We start from the raw sequence: 18,206 nt of genomic DNA on the forward strand, positions 1-18,206 counted from the left end.
CCCCTATTTTTTTAGCTGCACAGGCTAAGCCTTGATACCCCAGCACAACTCCAACCCACCAGTTTTAAACCCTTGAAGAAGCTCTTTGGCAAAAGCAGGAAAGAAGGCTAGAGAAAGAAAAGAAAGCACTGTTTCTTTTTCTCATCCTATCCCTCAAAAAGAACATTCCAAAAGGGATGTACTCACCTCAAAATCTAGCTCTGCATACCGAGATTTCCTCCGCTGGGTGTTTGAGAGAGAAAGAGAAGGGTGAAGGTTAGTGAGGGGTTGATACAATCAGATTAGATAAAACAGGGACAGTCCTTCTCCTTTTCCTTCTTCCTACATGTTTCTCTGGCACTCCATGATGTAAAGTGCCAAGCATTTAGAATCATAGAAAGGTTTTGGCTAGAGGGAACCTCAAAGATCATCTGGTTCCAGCCCCCAGCATGGGCAGGGACACCTTCCACCAGACCAGGTTGCTCAGAGCTTCATCCAATCTGTCCTTAAACAATTCCAGGAATGGGACATCCACAACTTCTCTGGACAACCTTCTCCAGAGCCTCACCACTCTCAGAGGGAAGAATTTCTTCCTAATATCTAATCTAAATCTACTCTCTTTAGTCTAAAGCCACTCCCTTTTGTCCTGTCACCACATGCTCTTGCAAAAAGTGCCTGTCCATCTTTCTTGCAAGGCTTCCTTCAGGTACTGGAAGGCCACAATTAGGTCACTCTGAGGGATCTCTACCAAAACCAGTGTACCTTGAGGAGGGCATGGGATTTTGACCAATTCAAGCTCTGTTCTGGCTGTGAGTTTTCAGGTTGTTCACAGAATGGGAAGCAGAGAGGGAACAGATCAGCCAACGGATTTACTGGAGCTTCCGAGCACCAGCCAGCTGAGACTGAAGTTTGGACAGCAGTGGTTGAGACCTGCTCTCTGGCAACAGGCAGGAACAGGGCCAGATGCCCCAGGACAGACCTCAGTGTAAGACCTAAAGTCTGAGGACAACTGCTAATATCAGCCCTAGCATGAATCACAGAATCATCAAATAGTTTGGGTTGGAAGGGACCTTAAAGATCATCTGAACCCCCTGCTAGAGGCAGAGACACCTTCCACTACACCAGGTTGCTCCAAGCCCCATCCAACCTGGCCTTGAAACAGAAATGAGTTATCAAAGCTCAGAAGGAGAGGGATGCACTTGTGCAAAACCTCTGACATCCCCCTGATGCCAAGAGCATTGTGGGATATGCCTTAGGGACACTTTACCCCTGGATCACCAGGAGTTTCCCATCTGTGTCATGACTGAAGTCATCAAAAAGGGAAACAGAGGCAGAGGATGGAAGGAGAAAAGTTAAGGCAAGACATGTGTCTTGCATTAAAATGAGAAGTCTTTGACAAACTACCATTTTTCTTTGACCCTGCAGTATCTGTAGGGCCAAAGGCAGTTGATCCATAAATGGAATCTGTCTTTGGAAGTTGTGAGAGATTTCAAACATTACATTCCAAAATAGTATCCCGTGCCAGTGATCCCTCCTGGGAATATAATACTGGCATTGCATGGTGGGCTGCACCTGCTCTAAGGTGCTTCTCTTGGAACACCTGCCTTTGAGGGCAGGGCACCATCCCGGGCTGAGAACAACCCAGCAAATCCCACACTCACCTCCAAGGAGCTCATGGAGAGGGTGGACACGGTCTCGCTCTTGGACACCACACCCGAGTTCCCTGAGTCACCCGTGTCACACAGGCTGTTGGGAATCTGTGACTCGTTGGAGATATTCTGTGGAGCCAGCTGCTGCTGCTGCTGGATCATGGAGGAACCCTGGACCTCGCTGCACGCCATGGCCACGGGCTCCCGGGGAGGGCTCTTGACCACAAAGCCCGGGTCGGTGGCCATGCTGAGGTGGATGAGCCGCGTCTGAGGCATCTGGTCGATGTTGATGCTGTATTTGCTCTCATCCTTGGGCGGTTTGGCCCTCAGGGTGGACGTGTTGGTGGGCAGGATGACGTAGCTGGTGTCCAGGGTTTGCTCCTGCGCCCGCGAGAGCTCCGAGTCCAACTTCTTGAAGATGTCCCCGTCGCAGATGTAGATGGATTTGGGTGGCTGGTTCTTGTCCTTCTTCAGGGTGAGGGAGTGGTTGCTGAACTCGTTCAGGTTGATGGCCCCCAGGTAGTGTGGTGAGCCCTGGAGGTGCATCTTGGAGACGTTGGCTGGAAGACTGTTGAAGTTCGATGACACTTTCTGGTGGTTGAGTTTCAGTTTCTCCTCATCCGGCAGCGATGGGCGCTTCAGGGTTCCCGTGATGGTTGAGGTTCTGCAGGTGGTGATGTCTTTATTCAGCACTGGGGAGACAGAGAAGTGCCCTCAGCACCTCGCCCGGGTTTTGGTGAACACATCAACACAACCCACCACAGTCACACCACGCCAGCACGTTCCCTTGCACCTCTCAGGAAGAGTTCATGGTTTAATATTATTTATATATTCATATTTTAAAATATTTTATATTTTGAGTCCAGGATACTGAAGGCAAAGCTAAAGATAGGGAAGAAAAAAGGGAATTTTCCTACACAATCATTGCCAAAACTCCCATCTAGGCTACAAATACTGTCATGTTGATAACAATACATTGAATAACAAATACATTTTTATATATTTAGTACACATAGTATATGCATATATATATATGAACTATATATATTACTAGCTTATGGAGTTGAATTCTTTAAAATAAAGGTTGCTTTTATGTAAATAAAATTACTTTGATTCAGAAAATCAAAAATGCAGCATTATCTCTGATTTCATAGAATCATAGAATGGGCTGGAAGGGACCTTAAAAGGTCATCCAGTTCCAACCCCCTTCAAATATAATTTATTTTTTGTAACTCACTGAAATACTTCAGGTTGTTCTTTTCCCTTGAACAGCTTCAGTGTTAGTAAACTGGTATTTTGAAATACAGCAAAATTCGTTATAAATTCCACACTGCTCTCCAAAAACCTTACATTCTAGTAAACATGGCAAGGCTTTGTGAGACCTAATTATTCAGCAATTTTTAACTTCCCTTCAGGAAAGGAAGCAGTGACATGAATATTCCTTAAAAAGGGAGGAAAACTTTAAACTGAGGAGGAAGTGAACATGCCATGGACACACAGACACTCATTCTCACACAACAAAACATCTGCTCCTTTCCTGGGTGTAAGAATCCATCACTCAGCTGACTTCAGGCTGCAACAAAGACCTTGGGAAGATAATGATGTCAACCTGGATGTCTCCATGGATGGAAAGGCAGGAAAATCATGGAAATCAGCCCGTGGGGCAGGGACAAGTGGTGTGGGACTGAAGGCTACTTACCTGGGATTTCAGCACAGGAAAGGAGGAATAAATGCATGTTCCCCATTCCCCTGGCTGAGTAGGAAATAAAAAATAGGTAAAAAGATCTTTTTTGGGACAGGGAGAAGGATCTTTGTGGGAACCTGACACTACTGAGCTGCTCCAGCTGGGATAGAGGCAGGACATGACTCAGGTATCCCATGGGACTGAGGACACACTGATTTTTCCTACCAGCTCCTAGTGGGAGTGAGGGGTGCTGGGACATCAAAGTTCCCCTCCAAGAGCAGGCAAAGCAGGATGACAAAGGCACCAAGGAGAATAAAAAGAACTTTCCAAGAGCTTTTAAAGCCAAACAAACCAGGGCAGCCACAACCACCTTGACATCGCTGGAGGACAAATCAGAGCAAGGCAAACCCTTCCCTTGGGAGTGTCACCAAGGTTTATTGATCCAGGCTCCCCTCCATGCTCCCATGAGCTGCACAAAGCACATTTGGAGAGGTTTACACTTGGCAATCTCCAAGCATGGAGTGGGGTGAGCTTTGGACACCGAGCCATGGACCAAACCCTACCGGTGGATCTACGTGAGCGGGTTATGAGAGGGATCAGCCACATCCCCAACCCATCATAACATGAGAGATGGTGCCTCCAGGAGAAAGGGTGGCCAGAAACCAATGGACAGATTGCCATTTTTTGTTATTCAAGGCACCATATAGAAGGGTCTCTGAAGTGGGGATTATTATTATTATTAACTAACAGCACTTTATGAGAGGAGGAAAATCTCTCCAGGCAGACATCAACCCTCAAATTGTAAAGTTCTGTGCTGGCAAAGGAAGGGAAGCTTGGGGGTTGTTCCAGGGTCTCCTGCTCTGAAGTCATGTGAAAAAAATCAGTTCCTTCCTTTCCCCTGGGAAGCTTGATCTGGGAGCAAAAAACATGGTAGGAGATCCATAAAGGCTCCTTTAATGCAGGAGTCCAGGGACTGCTGTGGTTTACAGCTGGTTGTGTGTGCCAACACCCAGCCTGGATCATCCTGGAGCATCCCTTCAAGTCAGGCAAGGTCTCACACACGTTTTTCACATGATTTTTTTTTTTTTGGAACTCAGTATTTGGTGTCAAAAGAGAAGGAGGAAGACAAATGAGAAGAGGCAGACAGCTAGAAATGAGGTTAGAGAGTGTGAGACGGAGGAACAGGAAGAAAAAAAATGGACAGACCCTGAAAAGAGATAAATGGACAGAAAGAGACCATGAAATAAGATATCACAAGGATAAGTGAGATAAATATACTGTGACTGTGATAAGCACGGGAAGTGGGAGTGAGGAAGAGAGAAGGACAGGAAAAGATAAATAAGATATAGATAGATATTAGACAAATAAATGATAGTGACAGTGACAGACAATACACAGAAACACCATGACAGGGATAAATGTTGACAGAGATAGAAATATATAAATAACAGGTACAGCAAGACAGACAGCTGAGGATAGAGATAGAGAAGTGATTTCAAGATAGAATGAAAGTGATGAATTATAGATAAATACATTAGAAGCAGAGAAATAAATGATAGATGAGATAAAGAATAAGATAAATGAAAAGGACAGGTAGATGTTTAGAGAGAGAGGGAGGAGAAGAGAGAAAAGGTAGGGAAGGGAGGAAGGGAGGGAGGGAGGAAGGAAGGGAGGGAGGAGGGAATGAAAGAAGAGAGGAAGGAAGACAGGAAGGAAGGAAGGAAGAGAGAAAGGAAGGAAGAAAGAGGAAGGAAGAGAGGAAGGAGGCAATGAGGGAAGAGAGGAAGGAAGAGAGGAAGGAAGGAAGGAAGAGAGGAAGGAGGGAAGGAAGAGGAAGGAAGAGAGGAAGGAAGGAAGAAAGAGGAAGGAAGAGAGGAAGGAGGTAATGAGGGAAGAGAGGAGGGAAGACATGAAGGAAGAGAGGAAGGAGGCAATGAGGGAAGAGAGGAGGGAAGAGAGGAAGAAAGAGAGGAAGAGAGAAAGGGAGGGAGGAAGGGAGGGATGAAGGAAGAAAGGAAGGAAGAGAGGAAGGAGGGAATGAAGGAAGAGAGGAAGGAAGAGAGGAAGGGAGGGAGGGAGGGAGGAAGAACGGAAGGATTATCAAAGAGACAGAGAGAGAGACTGAGAAAAAGCAGCTTTCTCATGGTGGTAACTGAACACACACAGTGTATTGTCCTCGACTTGGGAAGATCCTGGTTTGGAGGATATGAATTATATGCAAGTGCCAAGCAAGCTGGAATTTCTCTTGCTTGGGAGGTGGGAAGTCTGGGAGGGTAAATGAAAGCCTAAATTATCTACAAAGGGTAAGATTCTGTCAGGCATGAGGTCAGGCATGAGGTCAGGCATGCCAGGACCAGGACAGGACAAAACCTGCAGAGGTGAACAGGTGGCAAAGGAGAATCCAGAAAGCACAGACACTTCCCAGGGTTATTGGGAAAGGGGCTGTCAGCTCATGCACATCTTCAGGATCAAAATGAACGCACAGCAGAAAGGTGCAGGCAGAGAAGGAAAGACCTGACCAACTTCCACATGCACAGGCAGTGTCCAACTGCACTAGAAGTGCTTGGAGCCAGGTGGACTGTTGGGAAGGCTCTCCAGATTCCAGACCTTCTCAAAGACACCCTTCCTGAGCACAGAGCTGTCTGAGGTTGGTGGGATCCCCTCGGGCGGGGGTTGCTAGAGCAAAGAAGGATCACAGTAGGAAGAGATGGATCCCAGCTCTTCTTCCTTGATACTCTTCTCTGCCACTGGGTTAGATGTCAAAAAATAACACCTTGGAGGCAGTGCTTAATCTGAGTTAAAAGAGCTGCAGGAAAATAGGACAAGCAAAGGGAAAATTAGGGGTGTTGCGTTCTCTTGGTCAGGGTTGAGAGTGAGGGCAAACAACCCAGACAAGTACATGCAAGGCATCAAGACACACACACAGAAAACAGAAAGGGAAAAAAAAATGGCCTAGTTCAATCCCCAAACCAGGTCACTTGCTGATTCTCACCTGTGATGTGCTCACCTGATCTACAAGCCATGTCCACATCCTTCTCAAAATCGGTCTGAAAGACAGAGAACACAGAGGACGTGGTCAAAAGGAGGTGGGGGAGGAAGGAAATCCACTGGGAAAATGCAAAACCCCACCTGAATTAGTGAGGTGGACACAACCACTGCCAGAACAGCGGGGGAGAAATGTTTTGTTTGGGCTTTGAAACATGGCCAACACACCAATTTTATTCACCTGTGGCTTTTGAACTTCAAGCACTGATAAAGCTGTAAATTTTTTTTTCAGCTGGCTTCATCTGCTCATCCATTCACTGATTTCTGGGCTGCAGGTTAAAATATCTCCCTGGAACACATTCATGCACATTTCTAAAAAAAACAGGGAACAGGTCCCTGGCCAGAACTGTCTTGGATACATCACTCCACACACAGTTTAAGTGGATTCCCCTCCACTCATTAAAGAGATCTGGGGTTGCTGCTGAGAAAGCTCCATCCCCACTGGGCTTTCCTGTGATCTGTCACCAAGTCACACCAAGTGGAAACAAGTCTCTGCCTCTGAAACTCTTCACATAAAAAACCAAAGGTTCCTGCAGGCACAAAGGCTGAGGAACTTTTTCAAGTGGTCTGTACAGCCCAACCACACTCCTTTCTTCTCCCTGTAGAAGTGAAACTCTTTTTCTAAAGCTTTTGGTAGATAACATTTCAAAGAACTGGATAAACTAAGTCACAGCAGGCCATGGGTTTTCATGGAGCAATAGAAGAGCTGCAGACTAGAAAAAGGCAGAGAGTTCACTGACTATTTCTAGTATAATTTCAGAAGGACACTTCATATAATTGTATTAATGCGATTAAAATTGAATACTAAGAAAATTATGGGGAAAAAATCCCCACCCCCCTGGGATAAACAATTTAATATTTGCAGGTTGAGATCCAGGAACGTTTGAGGAAATATCTCAACCTCCTTGATGCTAATTCCTTGGTAAATTATTTGAGATAGCAAAGAAATCTGAAAAGAACAGAAGAGAAATATGACTGAACTAACATTTAAATGTTGACACAGAAAAATATAATCTCATTTTCCTACAGGAGTTCCCAAAAAAAACCACAGCTGAACAGCCTGTACTAGTTTTGCTGATAAATAAATAAAAGATAGGTTTATATTTAATTCCAGTCAACAAGATTTTGTGGAAAACAGTTCTACTCAGCTAAGCTCCTTTTCACCACTTGGGCAGATTTGGAGATTACTGGAAAAGGTAACAGCAAAATTGCCACCCTGCAAAGCTTTTGATTTCTTTGGTTATTTTACAGCTCAGTCACTGTAAAATAACATTGTACCCCTCTAAAAATATCAGTGAGGAGTCATCACTCACTTCTAGATCCCAGAGCTTTTTGTGCTTGGATGTGAAAAAGTGACTGTGAGCTCTCAGCTCCTCAAAACATCCACCACCAGTGCAGAATAAATGTAATATTGCTGCAAAACTTGTGGCTGACACAGAATTTTGCAATGAATGAATGAATGAAAACAGGGAATTTATACAGAGATACAAAAATCTGAAACTTGGGGTGGTGACAAAAGAATAAGAAATAGAGCATCCACATCTTCCAAGGGTGCTGGGAACGTGAAGGGCGGGTGGGAAAGGGTTCTATAAATAATTTGAAGGCACATCTTTACAGAGGGAGAATAAAAGAAGCTCAGGGTGATAACTTATTGAAAAGAAGATTGAGACTGGATATGATGATGGTGTCTATTATTGAAGAAGCCAAAGCAGCAGGCACATAAGGGGTTTTCTAACAACACACAATTAGGCAGAGCGAGAACCTGTCTGAAAACGAGGAGATTATGCACTGAAATGAGAAATGAGGCAGCTGTTTATAACAAACACCACCGAGGTGTGGTGGAATTGAATGTCTCTTGATGTCCTGACTCCAAGATTGTGCTGTTTGAAACCAGACTTTGCTGTAACCAAGCACAAACTGCTTTGCTTAGCACGGGAGTGAGGGGAAAAAAAACATCACTGGGTTGTGATGGAGTTCTAATAATAATGAGATGGTTTTGGAACTTGTTCAAATCCTGTGATTCTCCTGATGTCTTTACGTTAACTTCAGAAAATAAATGTTTCTTATATCAACTACCTCATAACAGTGAGGCAGACTCAAGAGGAAGCTCCACAGCTTATTCCTCTGTGGCCTTATCCACACTGTTTGTAAAGGACTTACACAACAGGACCGGGATTTACAGAGCTTAAATTACATTCCCAAGGAAGCAAAGTGTGCTTTGGAGAGAAACCAATCCCTCTGAGACAGCTTCTTTATAATAATAACCCAACACACAGTGATTAAAACAGTATTAAACTTAGTGCAGCTAGGCCAAGGCAGCGTGGTGGGGATGAGAAGGTCTGGAAGACCTGGGAGGTGTTATTTTGGCTTTTTATTTTCTGGGAGAGAGAAGATCTCACCAAGATGTCTGCAAATGCAGGTGTGTGAGTTTAAATCCCTTGATATCACAATTTAAAAAAAAAACACAACCAGATTTGTGTGAAAGAGTCTGTTCTAAGTGGTAAGTTTGCTCAAGTACAGGTTTAAAGGTAAAAAAGAACACTGACTGAAAACCCTCTGATGGACAGAGCCCTCTGTTCATCAGTTATGAATTAAAAATGCCCAGAGGTCCCTCAAGAGCAGCCCAGGTGGTGCTTTTCCCTACCATGAGCTGAGCGTGTCCATTCTGAAACGACCCCCCTGAGTCTCCGTTTCCCTCTTCCTGACGATCCACGACTCGGCACTTCACGGCATCCTGGACCTGCAGGAACACAGGGATTGGCAAAAGGCAGAGTCAGACAGACCAAACATATTAAATTCTGCTGAAGAAAAAAAAACAACCAGTCTTTGGTAGATAAAAGAACGTGGACTTAAGCAGCATCCAGGTATTTATTTCACATGGTTTATATGTAACATATTTCACTACTAAAGAGCGACTCCAAGGTTTTCCTTCTGTCCTGGGTCACTGCTTCAATTTGCTTGATTTATATAATCAAGAATAAAAATGCAGCTTGCAGTATCTTTACAACGGATGCTATTGCATAAATCATCATAGTGGAGTCTACAAAGTTTGATTATGATCCTGTGATAAATATCTGGTCCAAAACTCACTGAAATCAATGGAAAAAACAATCCCAGTGACTGCAATGGGAGTTCAATGCAGGCTCATATTCATAATGCAATTAGTGGAAGGAGTCTCAGCCAAGCCAGTGGTGTAATCCCATTGATTTCATTGGCCTGACATAAGGAATTAATCTGTTTTACTTAATTTAAAGGAGCTGTAAGAAGATGAAATGAATATTGAAAAAAAAAGCCCCTTCCTGTCTCTGTTATTAATAGTCTTTGCACTCGGTAGGACGAAAAGAATAAAAGAAACATAAAAGATTCATCCTTTTCTTCCCTGATATAAATTAACCATTTTAAATCTCCACAGGGAGGCTGCAGAGAATTCCCTCAATTTCCTTGCTTGATTATTGCTGACTTTACTTTCCAGTTGGAATATCTGGGTGCTCATGCCAACACACCTTTCGTTCCGTAAATCTCAGGGCAACTTGGCTCTCTTGAAATCACAAAGTACTTTTTTAATGTTGCATTTTTGGAGGTGGGGTGGAAACACGCTGGAAACGTGAATTTTGGTGTTAAACAAGCCGAGCTTGACATGTTATCCAATCTAAACCTGGCATGTTATCCAACCTAAGGCTGCCCACCAAATTCCACTCTGCAGGACAACCACCGATTCATCCCTCCTTTCCTCTGACCGACACTGTCACGGTCATTTTTGTGGTCACCATCCACACAAAGTCAAAAGTTTGCAGGGTTAGAGAAGTTCCCAGGCTGGCTGGACATTTTCCAGGTGATTTTTACGGGAAATGTGTTGATGATATAAAAGAGAAGGACCCCTTTGTCTCACCTCCCGCCGCAGGATGCAATGGACCATAACGATGACAAAGCCCTCCAAGGAGTCAAAGACAGCAAAGAGGATCTGGAAGAGGGCTGAGCGTCTGTCTGTGATGGCCAGGACTGCAGACATCCAGGTGAGGGCCAGGAGAGGCAGGACCACGCAGGAGCTCCAAAGGGATGCCCTGTCAAAGCAGAGGAAAAGAGAACCCAGCTTTAGCCTCACCCGCTCCCACGGGGGATGTTAATCCAGCCCCCTGATCCCACAGGGCTGCAGAAAATTCCTCCAGCAAACATCTACTTGTGCTGGATGTTGGATGTTTTCTGAGCCCCTCTCCCAGGGAAGCAGGAGGATGCTTTGCACACTCACTCTGCCAAAACAGGTGACGCGTTTCTGCGGGAGGGACAACTTTCCAATGGTGCAAACATGCAGAAAACTGGAGGTGGGGAGGAAGGATGAGGATACCTCACTCCCCCTTTCACACCCTTCCCACTCTGCCACTAATCCACAACGTTCCCCGAGGAAAGGGAGACAAAATACAGTCACTGGAGGTTGCCAAAGGGAAGGGGGACAGTTGCAGCAGAGACCGGTCTGTCACGATGGCTGTCGGTACTTGGGTCACACACACTTGGACTTCCACAGCACATGGAAGACACCAACACTGGGACAGGTGTCACAGTTTGGAGTGACTTGAACAGACAAGCTCAGAGCTGATGTGGAGACTGATACATTTTGCTGGTGCTCCTTTACTCCACAGCTGATGGTCCCTATGACACTGTGTCCATGAACACCAGGAGAACTGAGTCCTGACCCAATTTTCCTGTGGACAGAAAAATTTCTGCTTTCTGCTGTGACCTGCCCCCAAAAAATTTTTTCCTATATTCAGCAATTCCTGTAAATAAGTTTATTCATGGGTGGACATCCTGGGTTAAAATAACTTGAGATTCAAGCCACATTTTAATTCACAAGTTACTAAACTGGACAAAGTAGTTTTCTGTAATGCAAGTACTGCCCCACGAATCTCCACTTTATCTATAAAAAGTGGCCCTAGAGATGGCAAAGCAGCTCTGCTCCCATGGACTATTTGGGCATTCAGCAAGCTGAGCAAAAGGGGTCCCAAGCAATTTTAGCAGCCTACTGGGGAGATTTTAAGCTGTCAGTCATCCTGATGCACCAAGGAGAATTTCTCTGTGGGGTTTTCCCCAACAAATCAGAGCAGATTTGGGCACAGGCTGTGTAAAAAGTTGAGTTTCAAGCAAACCTCAACCTAAACACTAACAAACAAGTACAGGCAACACAATAAATTACAGGACAGATACCAGGACACACGTTTTTGCAGTACTTACATGGGACTTGCTTACCATTCTATGCTTGCCATCTCTGAGCAAGTTTTTAATGTTTACTTGCTGGTTATGCAGGTATTGCTCTCACAGAGCTCAGTGAGAGTTTTACCTGGACAAAGTTGGAGCTTGGATACAAGGGTGGACATCAGGATATAACCCCCTGGCTTCATTAAGGGTTTTGCAAGGGTTGTTACATCAGTTCTGCTGTAGTGACCACATATTGAAGTGACAGTTTATTTTCATAGTCAGAATGATACCCTAAATGCAATATCTCTACAACCTGTCCAGACTCAGATGTGTTCCTTAGTAGTATTATTAAGGAATAGAATTTACCTAAGGGAGCAGGGAAATGGAATTAATTATTTTTTTTTAATTAGAACAAGCGTTATGAGGCCCCCATGTAGGGTAAAGACCATGACATAATCTGATATCTTGTAATTTTATATAGAATGAAAAACATTGTTGTTTAATGTCCAATATGAACTATCACTTCAAAGCATTATTTAAAAAAAAAAAAACAAAACCAGGCAGTCAGACAGCCCTTAACCAAATAACTCCCAAACAGAAGTTTCTTATTTCATTTCTCCCTCAGCCCTCTGGAATCTGCCTCATTACACTGAAATCTCCCTTTGCTATCATTTGTGGTGGGGCATTATTAATCTGGCTGAGTAGTAGGTGGAGAAAAGTAGGTGTAGAAAAGTCAAAAGGAAAGATAAAGTTTGGTCCATAAGGCACCTCTCTAGATGCGTCTTCCATGCAACAATCAGCAAACACAACATTCCCAGAGCATGGCTGGGGACATGAAGCTATTCCAGCAGCAAAGGGAAACCATCAAAATCAACAAAAGCTGCTAGGAAAGGTCTGTACCAGACAGCTCTCCTTCCTGGGATCCTCTGATCTTCCAGAACACTCTTAGTACACACATATGTGGATGTTGCCACCCCCAGTGTGCAAACAAGAAACCTGGCAACCACATTTGAGAAGGGATCTGACCTGGGAATGAAGATCATCTGAGCTTGGGTGGGTTTTCCATTCTTGGAAAGACCTGCAACCTCACACTGGCAATGATTTGGGTCTGAATCCAAGATTTAGATGTGGATTTGGGGTTGTAAGGAATGCTGTTGGAGAGGTAAATTATATATAATTTATGTTTCTCTTCAGCAAATGGTTTGATTTGAATCCACTGGCTTCAAAACCTGCTTTAAGGAGGCACTGCTTGAGTCCATTTGCTATCCAGAGCATGGATGCAATGATCCAAAACTCTCTCTTCAGAGCTCCTGCTGCCTTCACATGCACTCAGAGAGTCCTTCCAGCCCCTTGATCCATGTGCCTCCATATGGGAAAACTATTCCACTTCCCTCTGAGTTGAGACATCCTGATGGACTTCACTACTGCTGCCAACATGAGCAACCTTAAATCATCACATAAATCTCTGCTTTTCCAACCAGATGATGGAAAACTCATCTGCCCTTCCATCTCAGATGATGAAAACAATATTACACCACGTATTCAGCTGGAGTAGATCAGGATTTTCCTGAGTAGTGCCGACTTACATCAGCTAAGAGTATGGCCTTTGTGATTCACCTTCTCAGCAACATTCATCCCTCACGAATGTTATGGAAATGCTGCTTGACACTTAATGCATAATCTTTATTCTCAGGCAGCAGGTGGCAACGGGTCACAGGAATGGAACTCACTCTAATTTCACTGGCAGAGTTCTGCTTAGATTTATGAAAGATTAAACTCAAAAAAAACCCCCAAACAAACCCTCCATTAAAAACAATCCTATAAAGACTGAAATTTCAGAAGAAAACTCAAGGGAAGGTAAGTGGGTTTTCTGTGAGATTGCCCCTACTTCTACTTGTTGTGAGCTGAATTCACAGCAGAGCCCACACTTCTGCCACCTTTCCACCTGTCCCTATTTTAGAAGCATCCTTAAAAACTTCCAGAATAACTCACAGGACTTAAGAAACGTCAAGTTATGTGATGTGATATGAAATGCTGATGTTCTATAATGACACTGTGATCACCTAATGGCTTTCCATCATGGATTAGCTACAATCAACAGATCCAGGAGTTGTATGGTTTGAGACAAAGGAATCAGCTGGCACATCCTCTTCTTGAGCACTCAGGACAGGGGACAGGGAAGATCATTCATTCTGGAAGGGGGACAATGGTTTATGGTGAGGTGACCCTGCCATGCCAGCATTACTCAGCAGTGCAGTTGTAGTGTCACATTGTTCCTCCCCAGATATAATTACAAGGACGTGTGACAGCATGGCCACACTCTAGGATTGTCCACAGCTTTATCCCTGAACCATTTATGTTGGGAAAGACCTCTGAGATCATCGAGTCCAACCATTAACCCAGCACTGCCAAGGCCACCACTAAAAAATGTCCCCAAGTGCCACAACTACACGGCTTTAAAACCCCTCCAGGGATGGTGAAGCCTTGGGCAGCCTGTTCCAATGCTTGATAACCCTTCTGGTGAAGAAATTGTCCCTAATATCCAACCTAAATCTGGCACAACCTGAGGCCATTTGCTCTTGTTCAATTACTTGTTACTGAGAAGAGAACAACCCCCACCTGGCTACAACCTCTTTTCAGGTAGTTGCAGATAAGATACTCCAAATCCTCCTTTCCTCCAGGCTGAACAATCCCAGCTCCCTCAGCTGCTCCTGTTCTCTAGCACATGGGATGTTCTACCACGAGAAACAAGTTCTACCACTAAGCCTTATGAAAGCACACAGCAGACCCAGCTCTGACCACAAGCAGATGAAGCCTTTGGCCAAAATGACAAAAACTAGCCCTGGTTTTGTCCTTTAGCACAAGCTGGCAGCCTTGAGAGTCGTCATCTTTGCAAAGGAAGCAGAATAAAGGGATGGCACTTAGAGGAGAGCAATGGAAAGAGCAAATAAATGCTTTTGGAGACAAAGATCTACATGAAGAAAGATGAAGAGCGCTGCACCCTGAGAAAAGGCAAGTGCAGGGGGAAATACAGGACATGCCAATAGAGATGTGAAGGGCTGTTATAAAGAGGGAAGGGATCAATTCTTCTCATTACTCAACACTGACAGAGCAGCAGTGACGTAAGTTAAAGAAGCAGCAGAAGGAAAAAATCACTTTATAATTCAGAAACAGCTCCCAGAAGGAGCTCTGGAAAGGGAGAAAGTTGGTGGACTCAACATAATGGATGTTTCTTCACATGCCAGCAGTTCTGCTGCAGGCAAATCACAGTGCAGGGATGTACTTTATTTATTTTCTCGTGCTTTATCACTCCTCTAACTTGGATTCACAGAATCACAGAACTGTGGAATGGTTCAGATTGGAAGGGACCTTCAAGATCATCTCGTTCCAATCCCCTGCCATGAGCAGGGACACCTTCCACTGGACCAGGTTGCTCAGAGCTCCATCCAACCTGGCCTTGAACACTTTTTAAGAACATAAACACTATTCCTCCTAAAAGTAAGAGTGTTGTCCCAATTTTAGGGACACTTTCAGAGAACGTCCCTTTAACTCAATGCCCAAAGGAGCCCAAACTCAAAACCAAGACAGGAAACCTGGAACTAGAAAAGAGGGAGCACTCTGCATGTTCTTCTCATGCCCAGGCAACACAGAACAGGATTTCTCCACACCTGATGTGATTTCTATTTTCCCCAAAAGATGATTCTTCTCTCAGTTGCTGCATTATAAATCACAGAACCAGGGGAACAGGAAATTAAATGTCTCTGAACTGCCCTGAGCAACCTGGTCCAGTGGAAGGTGTCCCTGCCCATGGCAGGGGGTTTGGAATGAGATGATCCTTAAGGTCCTTTCCAACCCAAACCATTCCATGATGAATCTGTGACAAATGAGACAGGGAGGTGATGAGGCAGCTGTGGACAAACTGCTTGATTATTCACTTGATTATTCCCTAATTAGGGAAGGTGTTCTCTGACAGTCCCAGCAAGGACCTGCAGGACTCGGGTATCATCCCCAGGTAAGGGGGGATTTCAAACTCCTTGAACCATGAGGACAACACTCTCCTGAGGAACAGTCTCCTTCATAAAACCAGCCAGGCATGGAAATGCTGACTCACACTGGTGCTGGAATTACAATACAGGTGGAAAGCTTGATATCTAAGATGCCCCGAAATGACTTTGAGCCAAGGAAAAGGGCAAATCCTTTAGATGGGAGATTTGACACAATTTCTAATGATTTAAGAGGGATGATGATGAGAAGGGTCATGAGGACTCTCTGACATTGACTCCTGGGTGGGATGCCTGCCTGTACCAGGGCCTCAGTTTTGGGCCAGTCTCTTCCCTGTGGTCAGAATTTGAGTCCAGACATTTCATAGAATGATGGAACGGTTTGGGTTGGAAGGGACCTTAAAGATCATCTCATTCCAAAGCCCTGCTATGAGCAGGGACACCTTCCACTATCCCAGATTGCTTAGAGCCCCACCCAACCTAGCCTTGAACACTTCCAGGGATGGAACAACAACAACTTCCATCCATCCATCCATCCATCCATCCATCCATCCATCCACCCACCCATCCATCAGCAGTCCCTGTGTTCTGCAGTGGATCTCCTCATTCACAGCAAATACCAAGACATGCCATGACTCTGCCATATGTTTTCCACCTCAGATAAAATATCTTTCACAGGTAGCAAAGACAAATTAATTATAAGTCAATATTTCACAGGCTGAGGGGAACCTTACAGGCAACAATGAACAGAAGGAAATGTGGGAACAGAGGTCTTCCAATGGCAAAATCTGCCCAGCATCTCCTTCAGCACAACCTAAAGGGAAAGGTGTTTTTAACCTACACCTGTCAAGTCTGGCTAATCCTTAACAAGTCAGAGACATCCAAAACTTTCCTGTTTCATTCCCCAAGTCAAGAAATTACACAATTTCCAGTGCAGATTTTTTCACTTCTGTCACCTTTTCATCATTCCCTTTTTATCATTCCCCAAGTCAAGACACTGCACAGTTGCCAGTGCAAATTTTTTTCCCTTCTGCTCTCCCATCAGTGGTTTACTCTGTTTTCCCTCAGTTCCACATCCCCTTCTCTGTCCCCTTCTCTCTTAGATTCAGATATTACCACAAACAGTTGTTCAAGACTTCTATGATTTCCAAAAGCCAAGAAAAAACAGGCAAAAGCATCTATTTTTCATGCCATGCTCTCCCAGAACAAGCCTCTGGAAGCTACAGGAGGTAAACTGGAGAGGGAATGAGCAACCCCAGCAGGAACAAGGCAGGAACATCCTTGATATGTTCCCTACCAAACAACTATGGCTCATTCCAGGTCAGGGAGGAGCCAGGAATTCTCCTGGCATATGATTCACATGACAAGACTCGAAAAGGGAATGACAAAGCCTCTCCAAGGTCTGGAAGGATGAAGGGCAGCAGAATGGTGGCAGCAGCACGAAGCATCATCAGGGCTTTACCTTTTTGAGAAACAATAGATTTGAGGGAGGAAAAACAGCAACAGTTCAGCTGCAGAATGAAGTGGATGACAAAGGGAGATGAGGCTGAGGGAACTAATCCATGGATTGCTCAGTGGTCCCTTTGCAAGGACAAGAGCATGGGACACTTGAGGACAGACCACAAAACTAGTGGTGAAACCTGTCATCTGAGGTATTTACTTGCTGGGAAACAAAAGACATGTCCTCTCCCAAGAGCCCTCCAATTTCTATCCATCCACTTAAATTAGAAAAGCAGGATGAACAGGAGATCTGGCTTTCATATCCCTTTTTTTTTGGTCTGATTTGGAGATGAATCAGAATATGTGATTTATCACAGACTGATGTCAGACAGTGCAGGAGAAGGATTTGAGACTATTTAACTTTTAAAATGAATTTACTATGAACAGAAAGCCTCTCCTATTTAACAGTCTAATTCATTAATAGTAAATCTGCTGTTTTAGCTCCTCTGTAGTCTCAGGAATTCAAAATTCAGCGACCTGCTAATTCCAGACTCGTGGTACACATGCCTGGACTAATTCCATCTCCCCATCTCAGCTGAGTACTGTTGCAAAAGGTGAGTAAATGACTTTAGCAACAAAAAATAAATGAGATTTTGTTTAGTTTTTCATTTCACAGAGAAAATCACAGAGTCATAGAATGGTGTGGTTTGGAAGAGGTCTTAAGGATCATCTCATTCCAATCCCCTGCCATGGGCAGGACACCTCCCACTGGACCAGGTTGCTCTTGTGCTTTGATTTTCTTTTATTTTTCTGCATTTTGAGATTTGACACTCAGCTGCCTCTTTTTGTTTAGATTAATTAAAAGTAGGAGTTTCCAAACTGCAAGTGATCTAAGACCGTTTCTTTCACACATTTTACATACATTATTCTAGACACCGAAATCAAAGTAACAGCATCACTTGGATATGATGCAGATAATGCAATTTCCAAAAGGGAAGGAAGAAAGACAAACCTTCCCTCATCACTCTCCCTTCAACCTTAACCTTAGGGAAAAAAGCCAACTATATAAATAGCAACAATTTCTCCAGCAGAACAAAGCTCTGGCATTCTTTTCCTTTTTTTTTTTTTTTCTTTTTAAACTAACTCCAGGGGCATCTAAGAAGAGATTTAACAGCTTTTGACTTTTGACTTTTGTAACTCAGAGCTATGAAACGCTTTAAG

General features: G+C 44.2%; 1 protein-coding gene across 3 annotated transcripts in view; it reads right to left on the minus strand.

Annotated features, from left to right (window-relative positions):
* The window catches only part of LOC115307100 (adhesion G protein-coupled receptor B1-like), a 66,417-nt gene that overhangs the window by 16,964 nt on the left and 31,247 nt on the right, over window positions 1-18,206 (minus strand). For all 3 annotated transcript variants that reach the window (XM_029959419.1, XM_029959420.1, XM_029959418.1), the window contains exons 8-12: window positions 10,247-10,418; window positions 9,002-9,097; window positions 6,305-6,359; window positions 1,641-2,320; window positions 187-222 (exon numbers count right to left, since the gene is read on the minus strand). In XM_029959419.1, the coding sequence (XP_029815279.1) occupies window positions 187-222; window positions 1,641-2,320; window positions 6,305-6,359; window positions 9,002-9,097; window positions 10,247-10,418 (1,039 nt within the window). The remainder of the gene's footprint in view (window positions 1-186; window positions 223-1,640; window positions 2,321-6,304; window positions 6,360-9,001; window positions 9,098-10,246; window positions 10,419-18,206) is intronic.

The sequence above is a fragment of the Manacus vitellinus genome, unplaced genomic scaffold (genome assembly GCF_001715985.3).
Source record: "Manacus vitellinus isolate BGI_N305 unplaced genomic scaffold, ASM171598v3 scaffold_1_pilon, whole genome shotgun sequence".
NCBI lineage: Eukaryota > Metazoa > Chordata > Aves > Passeriformes > Pipridae > Manacus > Manacus vitellinus.